At 58.8% G+C, this 22,012-nt stretch overlaps 2 protein-coding genes across 8 annotated transcripts; one reads left to right on the top strand and one right to left on the bottom strand.

The window, feature by feature from the left end:
• The first annotated feature begins 272 nt into the window (after window positions 1-272).
• On the top strand, window positions 273-7,988 carry LETMD1 (LETM1 domain containing 1). Of its 2 annotated transcripts, XM_075049429.1 has the most exons (10): window positions 273-417; window positions 1,099-1,250; window positions 1,404-1,519; window positions 1,759-1,841; window positions 2,347-2,460; window positions 3,757-3,943; window positions 4,066-4,167; window positions 5,341-5,493; window positions 5,827-5,923; window positions 6,419-7,988. In XM_075049429.1, the coding sequence occupies exons 1-10, from the start codon at window positions 287-289 to the stop codon at window positions 6,487-6,489; spliced, it is 1,206 nt and encodes a 401-aa protein (XP_074905530.1). In that variant the 5' UTR covers window positions 273-286; the 3' UTR covers window positions 6,490-7,988. The 2 variants fall into 2 exon arrangements, with proteins under 2 accessions (XP_074905530.1, XP_074905531.1); XM_075049430.1 differs by lacking the exon at window positions 2,347-2,460.
• On the bottom strand, window positions 7,779-21,767 carry CSRNP2 (cysteine and serine rich nuclear protein 2). 6 transcript variants are annotated; one of them, XM_075049423.1, is made up of 6 exons: window positions 21,720-21,757; window positions 18,362-19,523; window positions 13,656-13,914; window positions 12,856-13,115; window positions 11,363-11,659; window positions 7,779-11,099 (listed from the first exon to the last, which is right to left on the bottom strand). In XM_075049423.1, the coding sequence occupies exons 3-6, from the start codon at window positions 13,807-13,809 to the stop codon at window positions 10,218-10,220; spliced, it is 1,593 nt and encodes a 530-aa protein (XP_074905524.1). In that variant the 5' UTR covers window positions 13,810-13,914; window positions 18,362-19,523; window positions 21,720-21,757; the 3' UTR covers window positions 7,779-10,217. The 6 variants fall into 6 exon arrangements, with proteins under 6 accessions (XP_074905524.1, XP_074905528.1, XP_074905525.1 ...); XM_075049427.1 differs by lacking the exon at window positions 21,720-21,757 and having other exon boundaries at window positions 7,779-10,550; window positions 10,691-11,099; window positions 18,362-20,007; XM_075049424.1 differs by lacking the exon at window positions 21,720-21,757 and having other exon boundaries at window positions 18,362-19,385; window positions 19,499-20,006.
• Window positions 21,768-22,012: the final 245 nt, after the last annotated feature.

Here is a 22,012-nt window from a genome sequence, read left to right as displayed (position 1 = left end):
TGGAGAGGGGGAACCTCCCGCGGGGGCCCTAGCTCCGGGGGGGTGCCCGCCCCCCAGCCGATGACGCCGGTAACAGGGACTGGGGGGGCTCGGCCCGGTCCAGGCCCCGCTTCGCGCCCCGGCGGCCCCCAAGGCCTACTTCCGCCTGCGGTCACATGACCAGCCGCGCCGTCACGCTGGCGCCGGCCCTCCAGCCAATCAGCGCTCAGCTCTCCGCTCTCACGCTCTTCCCCCCCTTCCCTCCTGGTGACCTTTGCCCTTTGGCCCCGGGCGGTGACCCGCCAAGATGGCGCTGTCCAGGGTCGGCTGCCGCTGGCCGCTCTGGCGCCTCGGCCCCGGCCCCGGTCCCGGTCCCTCCGCCGGCCTGAGCCGCGCCCGGGGGTTGCTGGAGCCGCGTCCCGCCTGGGGGGCGACGAGGTGAGCGGGGACCGATCCGTTCATCCCCGGCCCCGGTTCCGGTGCCAGCCATCGCCCCCCGGCACCGGCCATGGCAGCCCCCCGCTCAGGGCCACCCGCTCCCTCCATAGCCCCCAACTCCCCAAATACCGACCACAGCTCCCCGCCCCGGTTACCGGCCTTGTTTCTCCCCCCGCTGCACCTCCCGGTGCTGGCCATAGCCCACCCCGCGAGCCCCCCAACCCCCCCGTTACTTACCGTGTTGTCCTCCCCCCCCCCCCGTGCCACCCGGCGCTCCCCACCCACCCTCCCCAGCACCAGGCAAGCCCCCCCGTTACCAACCCTGCTCCCCCACCCTGCCTCTACCACCTTGATCCCCCCCCAGCACCAGGCACGGCCCCACACAGGCACTGGGGGAGCCCCCAACATGCCCCCGGGTCCTGGTGCAGACACCCACCCCCTGCAGCCCCCCCAGCCCTGGCCCTGAGCTCTGTCTCAGGCAGCTCCTCGGACCCGCCAGGGCTGCCCATGCAGGGCAGGGGGAGGGTCCCAGCACCCTGTCCCCTCTCTGGGGGCTTTGGGAGTCACCCAGCCCAGCATCCCAACTCTCTCCGGGCCAACCCCCCCCACTTCCTTGGAGCCTTTTCCACAAAACACTGTCAGAAATAATCATGGGGGTGTGTGTGGGGGGGTTGGCTGCAGGTCTTCGGTGTGCTACCGCTCCACAAAAGCTGGCTCCAGGTCCATCCTCGCTGCCCTGGTGTCGAAAGCGAAGCACATCAACGGGAGGTACGAGAGGTTTTTGGAAAGGACCTTCCCCCGTTTCTACGTGCTGTACGCGACTTTCACAAAAGGTGGGTCTTGGGGATGAGGGGATGTTTTCACTTCTCTGGGGAGAACGGAGGCAGCTGGATGCACTGCCTGTTCCCTTCCTGGGGCTAAAAACCGCATCACCGGAGGCGTTTGCCCAGGAATCAGGGACCTGAAGGTGCTCTCTGTTCCAGCAGGAGTCCAAGCGCTCTTTCTGGAAGTCAAAGAGATAAGAAAAATCAAATCTAAAATGTCCCATCAGAGACTGAGCGTTCAGCAGCTTCCCTACCGGGAGATGGAGAGGCTGCGGCAGGTACGGTGTGGCGCTTAGGATGCATTTTGGTGCTGCTTGGCTCTGCCTCCCCATGAAAAGGGGCTTGAGTTCGTGTGCGGGGCTTCGGTGGGGGGGGTCGGAGAGGCCAATTCCTCCTGGTGAGGCATGTTCCCTGCCTAAAAACAGGGTTTGGAAGCTGGGGCTGGGGCTGTTAATTTTGAGGGGATTTTATGAATTTGGCATCAGATCCTGATCCTCTCTTCTAATTTCGGAGGCAGTTTCGCAGGGATGTGATCAAGGCCATTCCCATTGGAGTTATTGCTATCCCGCCCTTCGCCAACTTCTTGGTCATCGTCCTGATGTGAGTACCAGCGTCACGGTGACTGCCGGGGCTCAGCTCCGGCCCCAATCTTTGGGGTCCTTGATATCTTAAATTTCATGGAACTGGGTTGGTTTTTTTTAGAGTTATAAATCCAGCCAGACAATCTCCCTTCCTTGCTTCACCTCTCACTGTAATGAAAAATACCCATAGCCTGATGAGCCCAGCAATCGTTTCGCAATACCGGCTCCTGTGTGTCAGCAACTCACCCAGCTCCCTGTTTCTTGCGTGGCGAAATAATCCCTGGCACGCAGGGAACAGCACTGTCCGTGCTTGGCTGGAGAAACCTCCTTGCACAATTCCCTCCCAGCTGTCTCCGTAGTCCTTCTAACGTCCCTCTCCCTGCCAGCTGTCCTGCTGCCGGAGCTAAATCCCAGCTAAAAACCTGGATTTTTCAATTCTGTTCCTTGGCTTTTGTGTCCTGCGGGTGGGTGAGAGCCCCGCTGCGTAGAACAGCGCAGGGCAGAGACCTCCGTGTTGTGTCCAGCTTCGGCCGCAGTGGAGAAGTTCCAGCCGGGCACGGCAGTGATCTGATCACCCGGAACGCTCCTTCCCGAGCTCGCCACAGCCTTTGGAGGAGCAAATCTCCTTCCACAACAAGGTGACCTGCTTAGTGGAGGAGGGAAAGGCTGTGGATGTTGTTTAGCTGGACTTGAGTAAAGCCTTTGACAGCATTTCCCACAGCATTTTCCTGGGGAAATGGGCTGCTCACGGCCTGGGTGGGTGCACTCTTCACTGGGTCGAGGGCTGGTGGGCTGGCCTGTCCCAGAGCAGCAGTGAAGGGAGTTTGATCCCGCTGGTGGCTGGTGATGAGCGGTGTTCCCCAGGGCCCGTACTGGGGCCGGTTCTGTTTAATATCGCTATCGACGATCTGGAGGAGGGGATCCGTGCACCCTCAGTTTGCTGATGACACCGGGCCGGGTGGGAGTGTTTATCTGCTGGAGGGCCGGAAGGCCCCACAGCGGGATCTGGGCAGGCTGCGTCGACGGGCCGAGGCCGGCGGTGCGAGGTTCGGCAGGGCTGAGGGTCACAACAGCCCCACGCGCTGGGAAGAGCGGCTGGAAAGCTGCCCGGCGGGGAAGGAGCCGGGGGTGTTGGTCGACAGCCGGCTGAAGGTGAGCCGGCCACTTGCCCGGGTGGCCAAGGTGGCCAGCAGCATCCTGGCTTGTGTCAGAAATGGTGCGGCCAGCGGGACTAGGGAAGGGATCGCCCTCCTGTACTTGGCACCTCGAACACTGTGTCCGATGTTGGGCCCCTCACTACAAGAAAGTCACTGAGGTGCTGGAGTGCGTCCAAAGAAGCCGGTGACGGGTCTAGAGCACCGGTCCTGTGAGGAGCGGCTGAGGGAACAGGGATTGTTTAGCCTGGAGAAGAGGAGGCTGAGGGGAGAGCTCATCGCTCTCTACAACTACCTGAAAGGAGGTTGTAGTGAGGTGGGGGTCGGTCTCTTCCCCGAGTAACAAGCAATAGGACAAGAGGAAACGGCCTCAAGTTGCACCAGGGGAAATTTAGGTTGGATATGAGGAAAAATTTCTTCACCGAAAGGGTTGTCAAGCACTGGAACAGGCTGCCCAGGGACGTGGTGGAGTCACCATCCCTGGAGGGATTTACAAGACGTGCAGATGTGGCGCTTAGGGACATGGTTCAGTGGTGGACTCGGCAGTGTTGGGTTAATGGTCGGACTCGATGATCTTAAAGGTCTTTTCCAACCTCAATGATTCTGTGATTCCCAAGCTCACCCCTTTGGAGGAGTGAACATCCACAGCTTGTAGGGGCGAGATGTGCTGCCCCAAGGCAGGACGTTGCTTGCACCTCTTTCCAGCAGCATGAAATCTGACTGCCCCGGCTTGTGCGTGTGGTTTTCCTGCTTGAATCCTTGTCTCCTCTTCTCTCCAAGGTATTTCTTCCCACGGCAGCTCCTGATCCGCTACTTCTGGACCCCCAACCAACAGGTTGAGTTCCTGGATGCCTATGACGCCATCCGGAGAGACTCCTATCCGGGTGTGGTGGAGAGTTTAGCCCTGGCAGCACGTTCCCTGCCTGAGCCGCAGCTCCAAAAACGCCTGCAGGAGCTCTGCGCCGAGGTACGTCAATGCCGCGGCCGGTATTGCCCATCCTGTCTGTGCTGCTGACGCCGCCTCGGCCCTGCCTGGTGGTGATGAACACCCATGGGAGGTGTCAGCAATGCACACCATGACTCTTTCAGGTGCAGCAAGGTTCCCAGCCACGTGTGGCTGAACTCTATGCTGTGAGAAGTTTGTTTTCGGGATCTCCACTGGGTCTGAACAAGCTCCGGGTGTCTCATGTGGTGAGTGTGGCTTTTCTCCTGCCGGCAGCTCAAAGCTGGCTCTTACTGAAGAGTGTGGAGGGGCTAATCCACTCACTTGTGCCCCAAACGTGGTGTTGTGCCCTAAAACCAGTCCAGTTGTGGATGAAAAGCTGGACGTGACCTGGCAATGTGCACTGACAGCCCAGAAAGCCAGCCATCTCCTGGGCTGCATTGAAAGCAGTGTGGCCAGCAGGTCGAGGAAGGGGATTCTGTCCCTCTGCTCCACTCTGGTGAGACTCCTCCGGAGCACTGTGTCCAGCTCTGGGGTCCTCAGCACAGGAAAGACATGGACCTGCTGGAACAGGTCCTGAGGGGGGCCACAAAAATGATCTGAGGGCTGGAACACCTCTCCTGTGAGGACAGGCTGAGAGAGTTGGGGTTGTTCAGCCTGGGGAAGAGAAGGCTCTGGAGAGACCTTATAGCAGCCCCCCAGTACCTAACGGAGGTTTTGAAGAAAGATGGCAACAGACTTTTTAGCAGGGCCTGCAGCAACAGTACAAGGGGGCATGGTTTTCAACTAAAAGAGGGGAGATTCAGACTGGATATGAAGAAGAAATGTTTTATGCTGAGGGTGGTGAGACACTGGCACAGGGTCCCCAGGGAGGTGGTCCATGCCCCATCCCTGGAAACATTCAAGGTCAGGCTGGATGGGGCTTGGAGCAACCTGATCTTGTTGAAGATGGCTCTGCTTATGGCAGGGGGGTTGGACTGGATGCCCTTTAAAGGTCCCTTCCCACCAAAACCATTCTCTGATCCCATGAAAACAGCCCCAGAATGAGACTGTCTGTCCTCGCTGTAGGTCCCTGACTTGGTGGGACCATTGGCCACAGCTGAGCCATCCCACACGCCTGAACTCGCCCCAGACACCCACATCCAGCCCAGGACAGAGCTTGTGTCTCTGGACACCAGCTCCCTGCCCTGCTCGTTGGGCCAGGCAGCCAAGCTGGGCGTAACGAAAACTGCCAGGGACAGCTCAGGGTTTCAGCATGGGCAGGACAATTAGCCAGATAATTAAAGGGGAACAAAATACGGGGCATGTCTGGAACGGGAGAGGCTTTGTTTGATTTAAGTTGTGCCTGAATGGGTCAGATACCCATTTTTGGAGGGGTCAGACGCCCTCACCAGTGACTGTGTCCTTCTTTTCCCTCGCAGAAAGCCCTGAGCCAGGTCCTGTTTCTGACCCCTCACTTGCCTGCCTTTTTCCTGAGGCATCGCCTGCGGAGCCATGTTTTGGAAATCCGGCACCTGGACCGTGCCATGCTGCGCCTGGGTTTGGGCCAGCTGTCCGAGGAGGAGCTGAAAGCGGTGAGGATGGTTCCTTCAGCCCCGTGCCGGCTGCTTTACCCTGGGGTTGCGTCATCCCAGCCCTCCCTGGTTGTTAGCAGAGATGCATTGGGGCATAGCACGTTCCTCCAGACCCACTGCGAGGCAGATTGCAGCCATTCTCCGCCGAGAAGTTGTTTTCTGAGCCCATTTTCTGTGCCGGGACCACACCAGGGCACCGCGGGGCATGGTTCGGCATTTCTTAGCCCCTCTTCACGCTGAGGAAGGATCATGGCATGCTCCATGGCATTTCTTGTGACCCAGAGTGCCCATCCCTGAATGTGTCTATTTTTTTTCCTCTTCCCTGCTCTGCAGGCTTGTTACCTCCGTGGCCTGAACTCCACTCACCTCGGCATGTCCGAGTGCAGAGCGTGGCTGGAGCAGTGGCTGGGGCTCTCCTGCAAGCTGCAAGGTAATGGTGGCTGAAGGGCAGCTCCTGCCTGATGGGACAGGGGGGACCTGGGAGTCTCTTGAGTTTCTCTGGGCACAGGGAGCATCAGTTCTGGGGAAATTTGAGGTAAACGGTGGCTTTATCCCCCTCTGGGCTGCCCCACCGATCTCCTGGGGCCTCGTCCCCGAGAGGAGGACATGGTGGAGCATGCTGGCTCTCTCTGGGGACGTGTCCATGTGGAATACCCGCAAGGGACAGCCTGTGCTGGGCTGTCCCTGTCCCACAGAGACCTCGTGGTGGCAGATTCGAGCCCCGTAGCAACATCAGGGGAAGGAAAACTAGAGCGGGAGGAAAACGAGGGATCTGGAGCAGAGCAAAAAGCCCCCAGAGAGAGGGGCCGGGGGTGAGGGGGAGCCCTGCAGCCTCTCGTGCTGCCTCAGCAGCTTGGGATGAGCACATTTGGAGCGATTGGGCTGCAGCAGTGCTGCTCTGACCTCGCTCTTGTATTTTTTTCAGCTTCTGAAGCTTCGCTCCTGGCGAACAGCATGGTCCTGCTGTCCCTCAACTATGTCAGGGCCAAGGAGTGATGGCCGAGCTGCCAGCTGCACACCTTCACCCCGGCATCATGCGTCAACTTGGCGATTCCCAGCCTGGTGCCTCAAAAAAACCTGCCTTTCGGTGATGTGAAACCACAGCCTGGAGTTGGTGAGAAGGGCCCCGATGCTGCCGCTGGGGCGAAGATGCAATTGCCTCCCTCCTGCACTGGAGGTTTGTGCCGGCGCCGTCTCTTCTCTTCCCCTTCGTGCCGTCAGAGCGGGCTGGTGATGATGTCGTGGGGCTGAGCCCCGTCCCTGCCTTTGGTGTCCAGGGGAGGCGACTTCACTGTTACGGCTCTTGAACTGTGTCACTTTAACTACGGGAGGGGAGCACAAGTGTCTCTGCTGCCTGTGGATGCTTCCCTTAGTATCTCATAATAGCGGGCTCCGTTCAGCTTGGGTTTTGCTGCTCTATGTCTCAAACGGAGGGTTTTACTTAGTTTCTTTACTCCACTGAGCGGTCTTAAATATAAAAATCTCCCTGAGGGGTTAAGAAAAGACCCCAAATCCCCGTGCGACCTTACCCACAGCTTTGGGGGGGTTCCCTGCAGGGGGGTTCCTTATTTGGCTGCGTCTGCCTCCCAGAGCATCCCCATCACAGTCCTTCACCTGGGGAGCCCTTGCCACTGGCGCTGGCTGATGGAGGGAGGATGCCGGGACTGGAAACGCCGCTGTTCACACAAATGGTGTTAGAAAGGCAGTGCTGAACTGCACTGACGCCTTCGGCGGAGGCCACGGCCTGCGTTTGTCAAGTTCTGCCTAATTAGATCCTAGCCCTGCGCTTTCTGCTTGGTGGAGGCAGCTCTGAGGTCTTTAGCGGCAGCTCCCCGCTGCAGGCTGCGTTGAGGGAGTTAAAACCCACCGTGTCTCACCTCATCCCGTCACTGCATGAGAAATACCCAGCTGTTGAGTGAATTTAAATCAACTTTAAGTGTTTTATTAAAGAGAAAAGCAAGCGAGTGGCTCAAGCATCTTTCTGGAGGCCCCTCTGCACCTCCTGCGCTGTGAAATACTCCATGTCCCACCAGCAGCTCCTCCACCTGTGGACAGGGCACGCTACCACCTGGAAAAATCTCCTTTTTTAAGCATTATTCGGGTATAAAGGAGGGGTAGAAATCACCCACGTGTGCGCCAGGCCAGCTCTGAGCTCCTCCCTCACCTCTTGGAGAAGAAAACCTTTCCCCTCACCCCCTAGCCTTGCTGTTTTTGCAGGAATTCGAGACCCTCACCAAGAGGAATTCACCGGGGGGGTGTAACCCCCTTTAAGATGCAACTCACCATCCAAGTTTGAGCATTTCTTTTATTTTTACACTTAAATATTCTCTTTAAATACAGCATTATCACCATGAAAAGAACAGAAAAGGCCGGAAAAAAAACCAAAAACCATATGCAGAGGACAAGCTTTGGATTCACACTGGAAAATTAAAAACAAAAAAAGCCACCTTAGACAGTGTGAGACGGGGAGGTTTAGGAGTCGCAGAGGTGCTGTTTAAATAGGATGAGGAGCCGGGGACGCCTGGATTTCGGCGGTGCGATAGTGCCGCGGGTCCCGCAGCACCTCGGTAGCACCAGAGAGGACATGGGCTGTTTGGTTTCTTACACGGCGACGAGTCGAGCAGGAGCCAGCACGGAACCAGCGTTAGTGTCAGTGAGTACGTTTAAAACGAACAAAAATAATAATAAAAGGCAGAATTTGCTTTCATTGCACTATTAACAGCATAGTTATCTTTGTAAAAATAGAATAAATCCTATTAGTTCTTTGCTTATTGTGAAAGCACCCATCCTAACCAGTGTCTTAGGATTCATTCTGTCAGTTGACGGAGCCTCCAGGCTCGCTTAATGAGCCACCTCCCCCGGGGTAAGCAGGTCCTGACCTGGCTATGGTGGCCGAGGGCTGGGACACAGAGCTGGGGAGGGAGTGTGGAGTCCGTTGAAAATAAAAAAGAGGGGAAATAAAAGATGTTAACCCATTCAAGTGTCACTGTTTGCTCCGATTTTGCAGCTCGGAGTTGCTCCGTTTCGGGCAGGAGCTGAAAAACCCCCATGGCCAAACTGGTGGCAGCTCCCTGCTGGGAAGGGACGCGGGGACATCGCCGGTGAAGCGCCCAACAAGGGGGTAAGGCTTTGTTCCTCCCAAATTTAGCCCTTGTATGCCGGCCGAGGGCAGGGAGAGCTGCTGCCGGAATTGGTGCCGGCTGGTAACGTGCCCCGAGCCCACTCCGGTTTGGAAACCAGCTCCTTCCCCTCCGCTCTGCCCTGGGAGAAGGGGACAGTGTCCCCAGGGGCTCAGGCCTGGCAGAGAGGGAGGGGATGGGTGGGGAAGAGCCACTTTGCCAGGCTTAAGGCTCAGTTGGAACCACTTGCCAAGGCGGTGAGAGCAGCGAAGGGGTTTTAAACCCCTTTAAACACCTTTTGACAGAGGGAGGTGACCGCCAGGAGCACAAGAACAACCTTAAACCACCACCACCCCCCCCAAATAATTAAAGCACTTCATCAGACTGCAGTGTCCTCCCCTGCCCCAATTTCCCTGCTCTCCAGCCGGAATGTTTCCCATTTGAGCAGCTCCGGGGTTGTTTTCCAAGAAGACGCGAGAGCGGCAGCTGTGGGGCTGTATTGGATTGAACCCTCCGGCAGGGGAAGCTTGTGGGCATCAGGGGCTCTTCACCCCCACCGCTTCCCCCAATTCTCGCCTTAAAAAAGACTGGATTTTGCTCAGCCCGAGTCCAATAAATGGCGGGGCGGGGGGGAACGGAGGGGAGATGCTTCCCCTTGACCAGGAGGAGGCTGGAGCAAGGGCGGAGGTTAAAGCCACTGGGGAGAAGGAAGAGGAGCGTCACGCCAGGTCCCACCGGGTCCGGCCTCTTGAGACCTGCAATGGGGCCGGTTTTGGCAGGAGGCAAAGGGGGGGCCCCGGCCCGGCGCTGGGAGAGCTGGGGGGTGGAAAGTGCTTTTACTGCCTGGCCAGGGGATGCAGCAGCCCAGTGCCTTGACCATTCCTCGAGGCCAGCATGGTGCACAAGGATGGACAGATGGACACGGTTCTCCACCACGGTCATGCCATGGCTGTGAAGGGCTCACACTCTTCAAATCCCAGCAGTTAAACCCCCCCCAAATTTTCTAGGAGAGTTTTCAGGCTACGGTCTCACCCCTCTTGTGCAATTAGAGCCTCCGTGCTGGCTCTGGGTGCTTCCCGATCCATCCTGGCCCCTCGCGCCTGCTGTGGTGGCCAGTGGGGCAGTGCCATAGGTAAGGGGCTGGAGCAGCACTCGGAGGCACTGGGTTGTGACACGGCCCAGTAAACATTCATTAAAAAAAAAAAAGGGGGGGGGGAAATAAAGGAAAAAAGTCTTTTTTCATTAAAAAACAAAGAGGGCAGAGGTGTCCTGGCAGCCTGGGGCTGCGGTGGGGGCAGCTCAGGGGGAGGAGGATGGGAAGGAGCAGCCATGGGAAGCAGGAGGCTCCAGGTCGGGAATGTCCTGGCGCGCAGGTGGCAACCGAGCAGCTGCCGGCATCGGCCGAGCCATGAAAACCGTCTGTGCCAGGCAAGCGAAAGGCTCCTGGCATTGGGCGAGGGGACGCCGTTTAAAATCCTCTGTACAAAGCAGCCCCTGCTCTTCCCCCACCCCCCAAATTAAATAACCACCAGTGGCTGCTGCCAGTCCATAAAATATTATTGTCAATAAATAAATGAGCGCCAAGGGGGGGGGGAACGGGGCCGCTCACACGGGCAGGACAGGCCCCAGCGAGCGCTCCTCGGCGGAGGGTGGCTCGTGCGCCCGCTCCAGGGCTTGCTCTGGTGGCACGGGGGACGGGGAACGCGGGCAGCGGGCAGCAGCCGCCGCTCGGCAGCCCTCAGAGGATGGAGCAGCCTCCGGAGACGAGGGAGGATTTCGGGATGCTTCCCCCTTGCTCGCAGCAGCGGCGGCTCGGCTGCAAGTCACCACGGGGACGGGGAGGACGCTGAGGTTCTTCTCGCTCAGGCAGGAGGATGGTGCCGGCGGCTCCGCCGGGCTGCTCTCGCCCTTGACACCCAGCACCGGCCTCTGCTCCACCTGGTAGTAGACCACAGGTCCATCGTTCAAGTAGGGCTGGTCGCCCACCGCCGAGGCTGCCTGCTCCGAGCCGTCGGCAAAGCAGAGGACGGACGAGCCCGGAGGTAACTGGGCTTGGATGAGGATGGGGGCGGCAAGACCTGGGCACAAACCCTCCGGCACGGCCAGGGGCTCCTCCAGGATGCAAACGCCCAAGCTCTCCATGCTGGAACCGTTGCTGGAGTCTTCCTCAGCCTTCAGCCTCTCCAACTCCTCCGCCGTTTGCAGGTGCATGACGGCCGTCTCGTTCTCCGCCATGAACTCCTGGAAGTCCTGCGTTTCGGCCGGCTGCGGCCCCAGCCAGTCGCTAGCGGAGCCGTGAGCGGCGGCGGCGGCCGCCTCCTCCTCCGGCGCCGGTGGCCGCCCACCCTGACGCTTGTTCTCCAGCTCCAGCTTCATGATGGTGTGGAGGTAGTGAGTCCGCACCCGGATGGGATTGAATTCGATCCGACCGGCCATGTTACCGCAACCATCCCGGGAGCAGCCGCAGGGGAAGGACATGCGATCCACCTGGCAGGGAGACGGAGATGTGGCAGCTCCAGGATCCCAGAGGATCCCTCCCCACAGCCTAAAATCCACCCTGACACTGCCTGACCTTGGGAATTTGGTGCTGGGGGAAGTGTTTCCCCTGCTGGGTGTTCACCAAAACAACCTGGAGCTGCACCCCGGCCCCTCCAGGAGCAGCTGGCACCCAAGGAGAGCACAGGCACACCGGCACCAGGACGAGCCCCGCCAACCTGGTTTCACCACTGGCATCTCTTTCCCTGACTCACCTGGCATTTAATCCCTGCCTGGCTGCAGGCACAAGCCTCCGGGTCGCAGTAGAGGCGGCAGTCGCAGCCGCACTCCTCCCGGGACAGGCGGATGGCCCGCAGCTCCTGCTTCTCCTCAGCATCGATGCGGTGAACACCGGAGGCTCGCAGCAGAGCTCGGCGGCGTTTGGTGGGCAACGGCTGCAGGAAGAAGTAGTCGTCCACCTCCACGTTCTCCACGTCGATGTCGTCATCCGAGACGTCCTCCAGCGTCAGGCCGTCCGCCTCCTCCGACTCCACCGTGCCGTTCTTGGTGAGCTGCGGAGCAGAGTCAGCGCCCACCCAGGGGACACACACTAAGCCGTGGCGATGAGGCAGGATGGAGGATGTATGTCCCTCCACCCGGCTCCTCGTCCCCCAACGACCGCCCACCACCCCAGCTCAGAGCCTTCCCTTGCCCCCCAGCACTGAGTGGGGTCTGGCACGGCGAGTTGAGACCCCCACAGAGCCATTCCCATGCGATTCCGCCCCCCGAGCCAGACTGTGGGTGGGCTTGTGGCAGTTTATAGGAGAAGGAAGGGGGAAAAAATTAAATAACAGAAGAATTAGAGCAGAGAATCCCTTTTCCGTCTTCCCTCCGCTATGGCGCCCTGCAAATAGTGAGAAAAAAGTAGGGTGCTGCTGCTTGAAATACCAGAGCAGCAGCAGCAACGGAGCTGCAGAGCATCCCCCTCCTGTTGTCCCTGGGGAAAATGAGGTCTGAAAGCAACAGAGGGGCCAGAGCCAGATCCTGCAACGCGCCTTCACCTCCCTGCTCTGGTCCTTCAACCTCCCTCCCTGCGCACTCAAACACCCCCAAATCTTGGCACTGAGGGTAAATGAGGGTCCCCAGCCCTCTGAAACTGGCACATGTGGAGGCAGCAGATGGAGAGGGCCGTGGCCTCCTGAGGAGCTGGTGGAAAAGCCTATGTTTAAAAACAAAAAAAAAAGAAAAGAAAGCAAATAAAGAGGCAGCCGGCTGGATTTGCCCAAAGCAGGCTGTCACAGCAGTGGGAGCCAGATCACAGGCTCTGCAGAGCATCCCACTGAGCAGAGCCCAACCTCTGGGCAACACCCGAGGGCACAGATCCAACCCCAGGACGGGTTGGAGAACAGGCAGAGCCACCCAAGATCCTGATCTTCCCCTGACGCAGCCTGGCTGCCTCCTCCCAGACTGGAATTTCTACTGGCATGGACCTGGTGAGGTTTGGCTGACAGCTCCGAACGCAGCACAGGTTGATGCTGCCTGGCCGGCTCCCTGTGCAGGTGCAGCATCGACACAAAAAAGACGTAAAAGAAATAGAAAGGAAGAGCTTAGTGGCAATAAATCCATCCCCAGCTGATGTGAAATGGCAGCCTGGATCTCTCTGCTTCAACCTGGCTTACGCTCAAGCTCCACCAAAACTCAGCAAGGTGTTTCCCAGCGGCAGCATTACCCGGGTTTCACCAGTGACATCCTGCTTCCCCGGCAATACCTTCATTTTCTTGGCGTGGAGTTTTTCTTCCTTGAGGTGCTCCCGTAGGATCTCCCGGTGATTCACCTCCTGCTCCTGGGCGAACTCGCAGAGCGTGTAGTGGCGGACGGAGTTGTGGCGTTGGGCCATGCCCAGGGAGCTGCCGCCCTGGCTGGGGACGCTGGTGAAGCCCTGGCGTCGGGCGAAGTAGTAGACGGTCACTTGGTCGAAGCGGACATTCTTCCTGCGAAGCTGCTTCTGCCGCTTCAGGATGGAGGTGGCTGCGGGGCAGGGGGAGGAAAGCAGAGAGGGGCTGTTAGGAGCAAAAAACCCCTTGGGGGTCCCGTGAAGACCTCCCACCCCACTGGAAAAGGACTTTTTTGCAAGCCCCTGAGCCCCTGGGCTCCCAGGAGCAGGTCGAGCTCATACTGGTGGCCCTGAGCTGGCTTTGGGTGATGGCTGCATCTGCACGGGCTGCGCTCGATGCCATCTAGACTGACCCCATTAATCCCCGTACCCCTACAACATCATCACGCTGTTCAGCCACCAAAATATCTCAGCGGGGGCAAACGCCGGGAAGGGGATAGAAAAGGTCCAGGATGGACCTTGGACAACTGGTTTGGGGTCTAATATTTGAAAATCCCCGGGGCCTGGCATGACCCGTACTCATGGGACAGGCGAGTAGGTCTCTGCTCATCACCCCAAACGGGTTACAAGGGATGAGCAGGGGAAGAGCGGAGCCAGCCCCACATCCAGGTGCCTCGTGCTTGACGGCAGAGGGATCCAGAGACTGGGAACGGGGACCATCCCTGACCACTCACGTATGAAGCCGGTGGAGCTGGAGGGGTTGACGCTGTCGCAGCTATCGGCACTGTCGCTGTTGGAGATCTCCGAGATGTCCGAGTTGGAGCCCGGCGAGCCCACGTCCGCATCCTCAAACTTCCTCTTGAGGCCGGCGCTCGCGATCGCATCCATTTGGCCGCGGTTCGCATGGAGAGCCGGTGGGCGGCAAGGGGGGTGTGCTTTGCCACCAGCTTTCTGGAGCCAGCCCCCGGAGCTGCCGGCGGGCTCGCCGCGTCCCTGCAGACAAGGCAAGAAGCTGTAACAGCATTTTGGATAAGCCAGCATCACTCGGGATAACCAGGAAAAGTTTTCCTGGCTCTTAAGAGCAGTTTCTCCCCATCCCCGTCCTCCCCACCCCAGATAAAGCCTCTAATCCCCAAAATGCTACTGTTCTCCTACAAGTTCTCCAAGGCGAGCCCATCCTCCCCCTGCCTAGTCTGCAGGAGGGAGCTTGCGTGTGGTTAATATTATTTAATGACATCCTTTAATTTTTGGGCAGCCCTGGAGGGGTCAGGTGGTTGGGCAGGGTGATGGCTGCAGCTCCCTCCTACCTAAACTCTTCTGTTCTAAACCAATTCATAACTGAATTAACTGAAAACGAAAAGAGACACCAGTTTTATAGAGAAAGGAGCTCACGCTGCCCCGGCACGGCCGACCACTGTGCGTTTTGCCTGTGAAATAACCTTTGCTGGCAGCTCGGTGCTCCCATCAACTCCCTTGCTAAAAAACCCTAAAGCTTAAAACGACCTCGGGACGTGCCAGGGGTTACCCTAACATCGCTGACGACAGATCAGCGGCTCCATCCAAGCCATAGGGAGGGAAAAAGCCCCTGTAGGATTTTGCTGTGAGAGTCTCCGGCATTTTCCTGCCCCCTCATTAATGCCTACGTGCTCCAAAAAAGGCAACTTGCCCACGGGAAGCCTGGAAACACACAGCTCCAGCCCGGGCGAGGAATTTTTAGGAGCTGATCCTCCGGTGGGGAAGACTGGCGAGCATCGCTCCGCATCCGCCCGATGCTTTCGGGTCACCGCAACACCAGCAGCTTCGGCTTTTGAACCGAGCCCAGGACATCCCTCGTCCCCGGGACCAGGCTGGAGCGGGAAGCTTCCCGGGATGCCCGGTCCCCCTCCTTCCCGGGGAGCCCAGCATCCACCCGGTTGTGCCATCTCCTCTCCGCTTTCTGTCCCCTCCGCTCCAACCACCGTTCTCATGGCAACGGATCAACCGGCTTCAAAAAAAAGCATGTCAGCCGTCGGCATCCCTGCGGAACCCCGGGACACGGCAATCTCGGAGCAGGGGGATGAGAGGGTTTTCGGGGGGGACAAACGGGTAACGGGAGGCACTGCCCACCCCGGGATAAAGCTCAGGGATGGGCTCCGCATCGCCTCCGGCACCTTTAAAGCCAAAAAGGAAACGCCTGTGCCCCTATCCCCCAAAAAAGGATGCGTTGGTGCCAAAGCCGCAGCAGCACCGGGGCCGCGGTGAAGCCCTTGAGCAGGGTGCAATTTCCCAGCCCAGCCTGGGTTTAAATACGGCTTTTTGGGGTATTTAGTTGTAGGTAAATTGCTTATTCCTATTGCTAAAGGAGGGGAAAAAAGCAGCCATTGAACCAGCATAAGCATCAGCCCAATTAAGGAGCTGATTTAATGACACCGATCCTGCACACAATCTGAGAGGAAAAGCGGAGGCATCGCTGCCACCACATCCCTGACCCCCCCATCATGTTTTACCACCTCCATCGCCCCAAAACGGCCCCGTTTCTGTGCCCAGGAGGTCCCCGGCGCGTGCTGCCTGCGCAGTGATGGTCATCCCAGGGCTCAGCTGCCTTCGTTGGCCTCGTTTAGGAAGGAGATAATTAACGAGGAGAGTCTCTGCGGTTTCTCCCATTCCCTCCAACGCAAATCTTCAAAATATCATCTAAAACCCCTTTCCTTCGCGTGCTCGCGGCGAGGAAAATCAGCAACGGCGTCTGGGCGGACATCCCCACCTGCGGCATCAAACTCCCGCTGGGGATGGAGACCAGATCCTTTCCTGGATGGATCCATCGGGAGATGGTTCGTATTAATAGTGTTTCTTATAAAGGACCAACTCACCGCACCAGGGGGGTGCTCAAAACCGCCCCAGAGTTGGGGGAAATGAATCCAAAGCCGGCAAGGTGGGCACCCACCCGAGGGTGCTGCCTCGAGGGACGGCTGGGGCCGAGGACGGGGAGCCAGGAGCAGCGAGGAGCTCGGGGAGATGCCACAGGGGATGAGGCAGCCGGAAAATGAAGTTTTCATCTCATTTCTGCACAGTAGAAGCTCCCCTGCTCGCACGGGCATCCTCTTCCTCCTCCATCGGCGCAGCAACAGCCGCCCCCATGCGATGCAAAGGCCAGTTTAATTCACTTATTAGCTCAAATTACTTTTCTTTTTTGAAATAAAACCCTCCACTTTTGAAAATATTCAGGGCTCAGAGGCGAGTCCGGCAGCTCAGAAGGCCCAGCATGGAGCAGGGGGCTGTGTGCCCGGAGAAGTCCCCGGAGCCTCCTCTGAAGGAGGTTGGGAGACCCTTGCCCTCGCGTTGGGATTGTGCTCTGCGGCAGCATGAGTTTTGGCCCTGAGGTCGGGGTCTGGCTTAAGCGACGGTTTAAGGAACCAGGGGGCCAAAAAGCGAGCAGGGACGCTCATCCCAGACTCATCCCACAGGGAAAGCCTCTCCTCCCTCCTCACCTCCTGAACCAAAGACACAGCTGGGGAAAAAAAAAAAAAAAAATCCATTACTGATGGTGGCAGGAGTCAAAATCAGGGGGAAAAAATGAAAATAAACCTTTTGCAGGTTTTATTCAGTTTCTCAATGGAGATAAAGCCCCAAGGAGGGGATTTGGCATGGGGAAAGAAAAAAAAAAAAACTTGACTCAAATACTGTGCTCCACAGGAAGCTCCATGCGACCCTGATTCCCCTCCTTTCTGCTATTAAGTCACACCAAAAGGAGCTCAACTAAAAATATTAACTTTTCCCATGTCAGCAGCTGCTGGAATTGCCTTTGGGAGCAGGGAAGGGTTCACAGGAGAGGAGAGAGACAGGACTCGCATGATTACGGATGCAAAGAGCCTCCCGAGACAGAGACGGTCCAGCCATGGGGCTCCAAGATCCGATTGGAAAAACCTGCCGGCTCAAAGCTCATCCGGGGTTGATTAATGACCCAGATCATCACAAGTAATTAATGCTGTCATGCTGCAACCCCCCCCCCACGCTCCCGGTTTGCCAGTTCCCAGCTTTCGGGAGAGGTGGAAGGGTGGGAGCATCTCTGGGTGAGGGATGCTCCGTGGTCCCCAAAGCTCATTTGCCAACGCCAACAGATCCGCCGCCCTCGGTCCGGGTCCCACTAACGAGTTTTGTTTCACCTCCTGTGACTCCGGCATCGCCTTCGATGATCCTTGATCCACGTTAGATGCGCTGCTGGGCTGCTCCTCCATCACAGCTTGTCTGGGTGGAGACCGAAACAGCAATTCCAGAGCGACGAGTGGTTTTATTTCCAGATATTGAGAGTAATTAGTAATTACCAGGGAGGGACCCTCTGAGCATCCTGCAGATTTTGTGATCCTCTGGGCATCCTATAGATTTTGTGGCCACTCCTAAAAATTTTGCATGGATCCAGGGCTCCGGGACCAAGTGACTGAGAGGATGCTCAAGGTTTCCTCCTCATATTTGCTCCCCTCTACAAATTGTTTTAACCGCGTCCCTCGAGCATCAGGTTTTGCAGGGGGAGGCCGGTTTAAATAAGTTTCCTGTAAAAACCAAGAGCCAAAAGCAGATCCTGACGAAGCCTCCCAGGTTTTCAAGGTATCAAATACACGGGGACGGGATTATTTCAGCAGCTGGATGAGGACAGGGTGGGAATGATATGCAACAAGGAAGGAAATAAACATATAATAGCCAGGGAGAGACCCTTGGGCTAAGCAGCAGCCTGCCAGGCATTGGAGAAGCATCCCGACCCTATCCTGGTTGATAATGGGTGTATCTGAGACCGGATCACGGCACACAGGATAAAGCCAGAAAAATACAATCAAGGAATAACCAAAGGAGCCCATTTTATTCCATCGCAGTGCTCGGCGTCTCCCGGGAAGGCGATGCTGGAGCGCAAAGACAGCACCGGCGGCTGGAAGGAGCCAGGCTGCAATTTCGTATTCCCTCCACCCCCCGAGATAAGGATGGCTCTCGGCAGCGATTTCAACGGGAAAACGTCTCACCCCCGGGGTGAAACCCACCCAAAAAAGGGTCTCCTCCTCCGGCAGCTCCCTTTCCCAGCTCAGCTCTCTCCCTCGTTACCAATTATGCAGCAGGATTAGCATTGCTGGGGATGACACGGCAGCATCACTGCAGAGCATCATGCCATGATGCTGGGGGGGAGCGTGCTGAGGTGCCGAGCACCCCCTGCTTGCCACTGCCCCCCAAAAGCAACCGCAGCCCCATATATAGCTTTGTGGTCGTGCAGAATACAACACCCTTCAGTGCTCCCTGGTAAGTGGAAAAGGAGCTCCCACCATCGCCCCGAAGCCCCCCCGATTTGTCCGGCAAAGCCCCAAACCCCACCGACGATGGGGAAACGGGCGTTTATCGTCAAGGGAAAACAAACAGAACCCCATAGGGAACCCAAACCCTCGCTCTGCACTTCCTCCGAAGAGCAGATAAAGCAGCTCACCTTCTCAAGGACGGCCGACGGGATGGGGAGCCCCTGCGACACCCCCCCGGGGCAGCAGAAGGGCTTTGGTTTACGTTTCGCACCACTTGGGAAGGGTCCGGCACGCTCGAGCACGTGGCCAGACCCAGTGGAACCCGTAAACCTCCCTCCAAGGGGAAAAAAAATTTAAGCTCACACTCGATAATCGCTGCAGAATTAAACCAGGAGCCAGCAAAAACAGTCGGATCCGGAGGCACTTCCACCAGCTCAATGCCTGGCACGGCGCATGCCGCTCCTGGCCCATGCGTTATCCAGGTGTTATCCCGGGGCAGGAATTAGGGCAGAAGCTCATATCGATGAGCCCAGAAACAAGATGAAATAATTTGTGCCCTGCCGGGATGGTTGGGATGGCTGCTTGGCCATCGTGAAGAGTTCAGCAGTTCAGCTCCTTGACAAACGAGTCGTCGGAGGCTTTCCCAAAGGATTCGGCCGTTGGCCTCCACAGCCAGAAGGTTGATGGATTCGCTGGGCTGCGTTTCAGGGATGCTGCGGCCGGTCAGCACGCCGGAGATCCGAGTTCAGCCTGGGTCGGTCCTTACACCACCGGCACTTCAGCGAGCAACCAGCTTTGGGTTTTTATGACAAACGGCAGAAGACTTGGTTTCCTCTTCTACGCTGCCGCTAACGAGCGCAGCTAACGAGTAAATCTAGGCTACAGCTCCCACGGCTCAAGCACCGCTGGCGCTGGAGCCTGCACTTACGCAACCAGCATCGCAATCGGTAGCGATGGGTCCGGGTTGTCCTAGAGCCCCGAATCCCCTCGGCGTACCTGCTGACGGTGGGCAGATCTTCCCACGCTGCTGCCCGGCCTCCTGGGGAGGGTCAGGCGGGGGGCTACGGAAAAGGTCGGTCCCCAAATTCCCCGCTCGGTCCCTTTGCCCGTCACCAGAATCAAGTCACGAAGGTGGGTCGTCCACCCCTACGTTGCGCACGGCGGCTCCACAGAACGCCTCGATCCAAAGACCCCGAAGGTGCGAGGAAGACCCTGAAGGTGGGAGGACGAGAAACCTTCGAGGCGATGGCACGGGAGACCACCGCCGCGGTGGTCCCGCTGGTCCAGCTCCTCCCGAGGGCGAGTGTGGGGTGGCTGAGCGGAACCTTCGCTCCTGGATGCTCTTCTCAGCTGGGCGAGAGAGGTCAGACCTCCCGTGCCGGCTGCCGGGCTCCTTCCAGACAGTGGCCACGGCTACGGCCGGTCGGAGGCTGCTGGTCCTGGCCATCCCACCACGAGGAAACCACGGAGCACCGGAGCTCGTGGGACCACCGAGCGTCGGAGTCAGCTCGGCTCCCGCCGCAATAACGCCGGCGAGGGTCGGGGCCGCGGCGCGGCGAGGAGGAACCTTCCTCCTGGGCCCACCGCCACCCACCAAATGGAGGGGGGGGTCATCCCAGCCCCCTCCTCACCTCCTGACGTCCGTGATGGGGGGCAACGACCCCTGCAATGGCACACCCCCACCCCCAAACGCCCCCCGCCTTTGGGGACACCAGACTAGGACCCCCATGATGGCTTCTCCTCCAGGCCAGCCCGTGTCCCACCATCATCATCGGCTCCTTCCCAGCGCCCCGCGGCTTCTTGGGGACCCATGTAATGCCCCCCCCCAACCCCATTCGCAACCCTGCCTCCACCCCAGTGTGACCCCCCCCCACATCCCCTATAGGTCCCGAAAGAGCAAAGCAGCTATAGGGCACCCCATGTCCTCCATAGGACCCTCAGCCCCCCCATATCCCTCATAGCCCCCCCGTAACCCTCATAGCCCCCCTCAGGTACAGCAGAAGGAAGAAGCCCAGCTGCAAGGGCCCCCCCCCATCCCCTACAGCCCCCCCCCAAATATATGGGTGCCCCACGCACCTTGCAGGCCCCCCAAACACAGGAGGGCAGAGCCCCAGCTGTAAGGGCCCCCCCCATCCCCTACAGGCCCGTGACTGTAAGGGACCCCCACATTCCCTAGGCCTCCCCAGATGGAAAAGGCTCCCCCCGACCCCCTATAGCCCCCCCAGCTGTAAGGGTCCCCCGTATCCCCTATAGCTTCTCCAGCTGGAAAGCAGGCCCACATCCCCTACAGGCCCATACATCCTCTGTAGCTCCCCCCCACATCCTCTATACACCCCCAGCAAGAAAAAAAACATCCATCTCCTATAGGCTCCCACAGCTATAAGGTTGCCCTACCCCCTATATGCCCTCCCCAGCTAGAAAAGACCCCTCCATCCCCTACAGGCCCCCCATCCCCTATAGGCCTCTACATCCCCTATAGACCTGCCCCCAGCTATAAGCCCCCTCATCCCCTAGAGGCTCCCACAGCTATAAGGTCCCCCCACCCCCTATAGGCCCCTCCGTCGCCTATATGCCCCCCCAAGCTAGAAAAGACCCCTCCATCCCCTACAGGCCCCCCATCCCCTATAAACCTCTACATCCCCTATAGACCCCCCCCAGCTATAAGCCCCCCCCATCCCCTATAGACTCCCACAGCTATAAGGTCCCCCACCCCCTATAGACCCCTACATTACCTATATGCCCCCCCCAGCTAGAAAAGACCCCTCCATCCCCTATAGGCCTCTACATCCCCTATAGACATCCCCCCCCAGCTATAAGCCCCCCCATCCCCTATAGGCTCCCACAGCTATAAGGTGCTCCCACAGCTGTAAGGTCCCCCCACCCCCTATAGGACCCTCCATCGCCTACATGCCCCCCCAGCTAGAAAAGACCCCTCCATCCCCTATAGGCCTCTACATCCCCTATAGACACCCCCCCCCCCCAGCTATAAGCCCCCCCATCCCCTATAGGCTCCCACAGCTATAAGGTGCTCCCACAGCTGTAAGGTCCCCCCACCTCCTATAGGACCCTCCATCGCCTATATGCCCCCCCCAGCTAGAAAAGACCCCTCCATCCCCTACAGGCCCCCCATCCCCTATAAGCCCCCATCCCCTATAAACCTCTACATCCCCTATAGACTCCCACAGCTATAAAGTCCCCCCACCCCCTATAGGCCCCTCCATCGCCTATATGCCCCCCCCCCCAGCTATAAAAGATCCGTCCATCCCCTACAGGCCCCCCATCCCCTATAAACCCCTACATCCCCTACAGACCCCACCCCAGCTATAAGCCCCCCCATCCCCTATAAGCTCCCCCAGCTGTAAGGTCCCCCCATCCCTTATAGCCCCCCCATTCCCCTATAGCCCCCCAGCTCCAAGAGGACAGAGAGACCACCCCCCCAAACCCCTATGACACCCCCCCCCCCCAAGCCCACCGGGGAGGGGCAGCGAGGCGGGGAGCCCCCCCCTCCCCATTCTCCCTCCCTTCCCCCCCCCCCCCCCCACTCACCGGGTCCCCACGGGCGGGGCGGGGGCGGCTCCGGGGGGTGGAGGGGGGGGGAGGGGAAAAGGGGGGGGGGGGAAGGAGGGGTAGGGGGGGTGGGGGGGGGGAGGGCGGCTGGGCGCGCGCTGGGGCTGCGGCCGCGCGGACCCGCCCCGGCCGCCGCTCGCCGACAACAATGGGGCCGCCGGCGCTGCGCCGCCCCTTATATACCCCGCGTCACGTGACGGACACGCCTCCCCCGCCTCACTCCCACCACACCGCCCGCACCGCGGGGCAGGCTGGGAAAGCGAGTCCCGGTG

This window comes from Buteo buteo, chromosome 17 (genome assembly GCF_964188355.1).
Source record: "Buteo buteo chromosome 17, bButBut1.hap1.1, whole genome shotgun sequence".
In the NCBI taxonomy this organism is placed as follows: Eukaryota; Metazoa; Chordata; class Aves; order Accipitriformes; family Accipitridae; genus Buteo; species Buteo buteo.
Note: the sequence above shows the minus strand (reverse complement) of the source record. Positions and strands in the feature narration are given on the sequence as shown.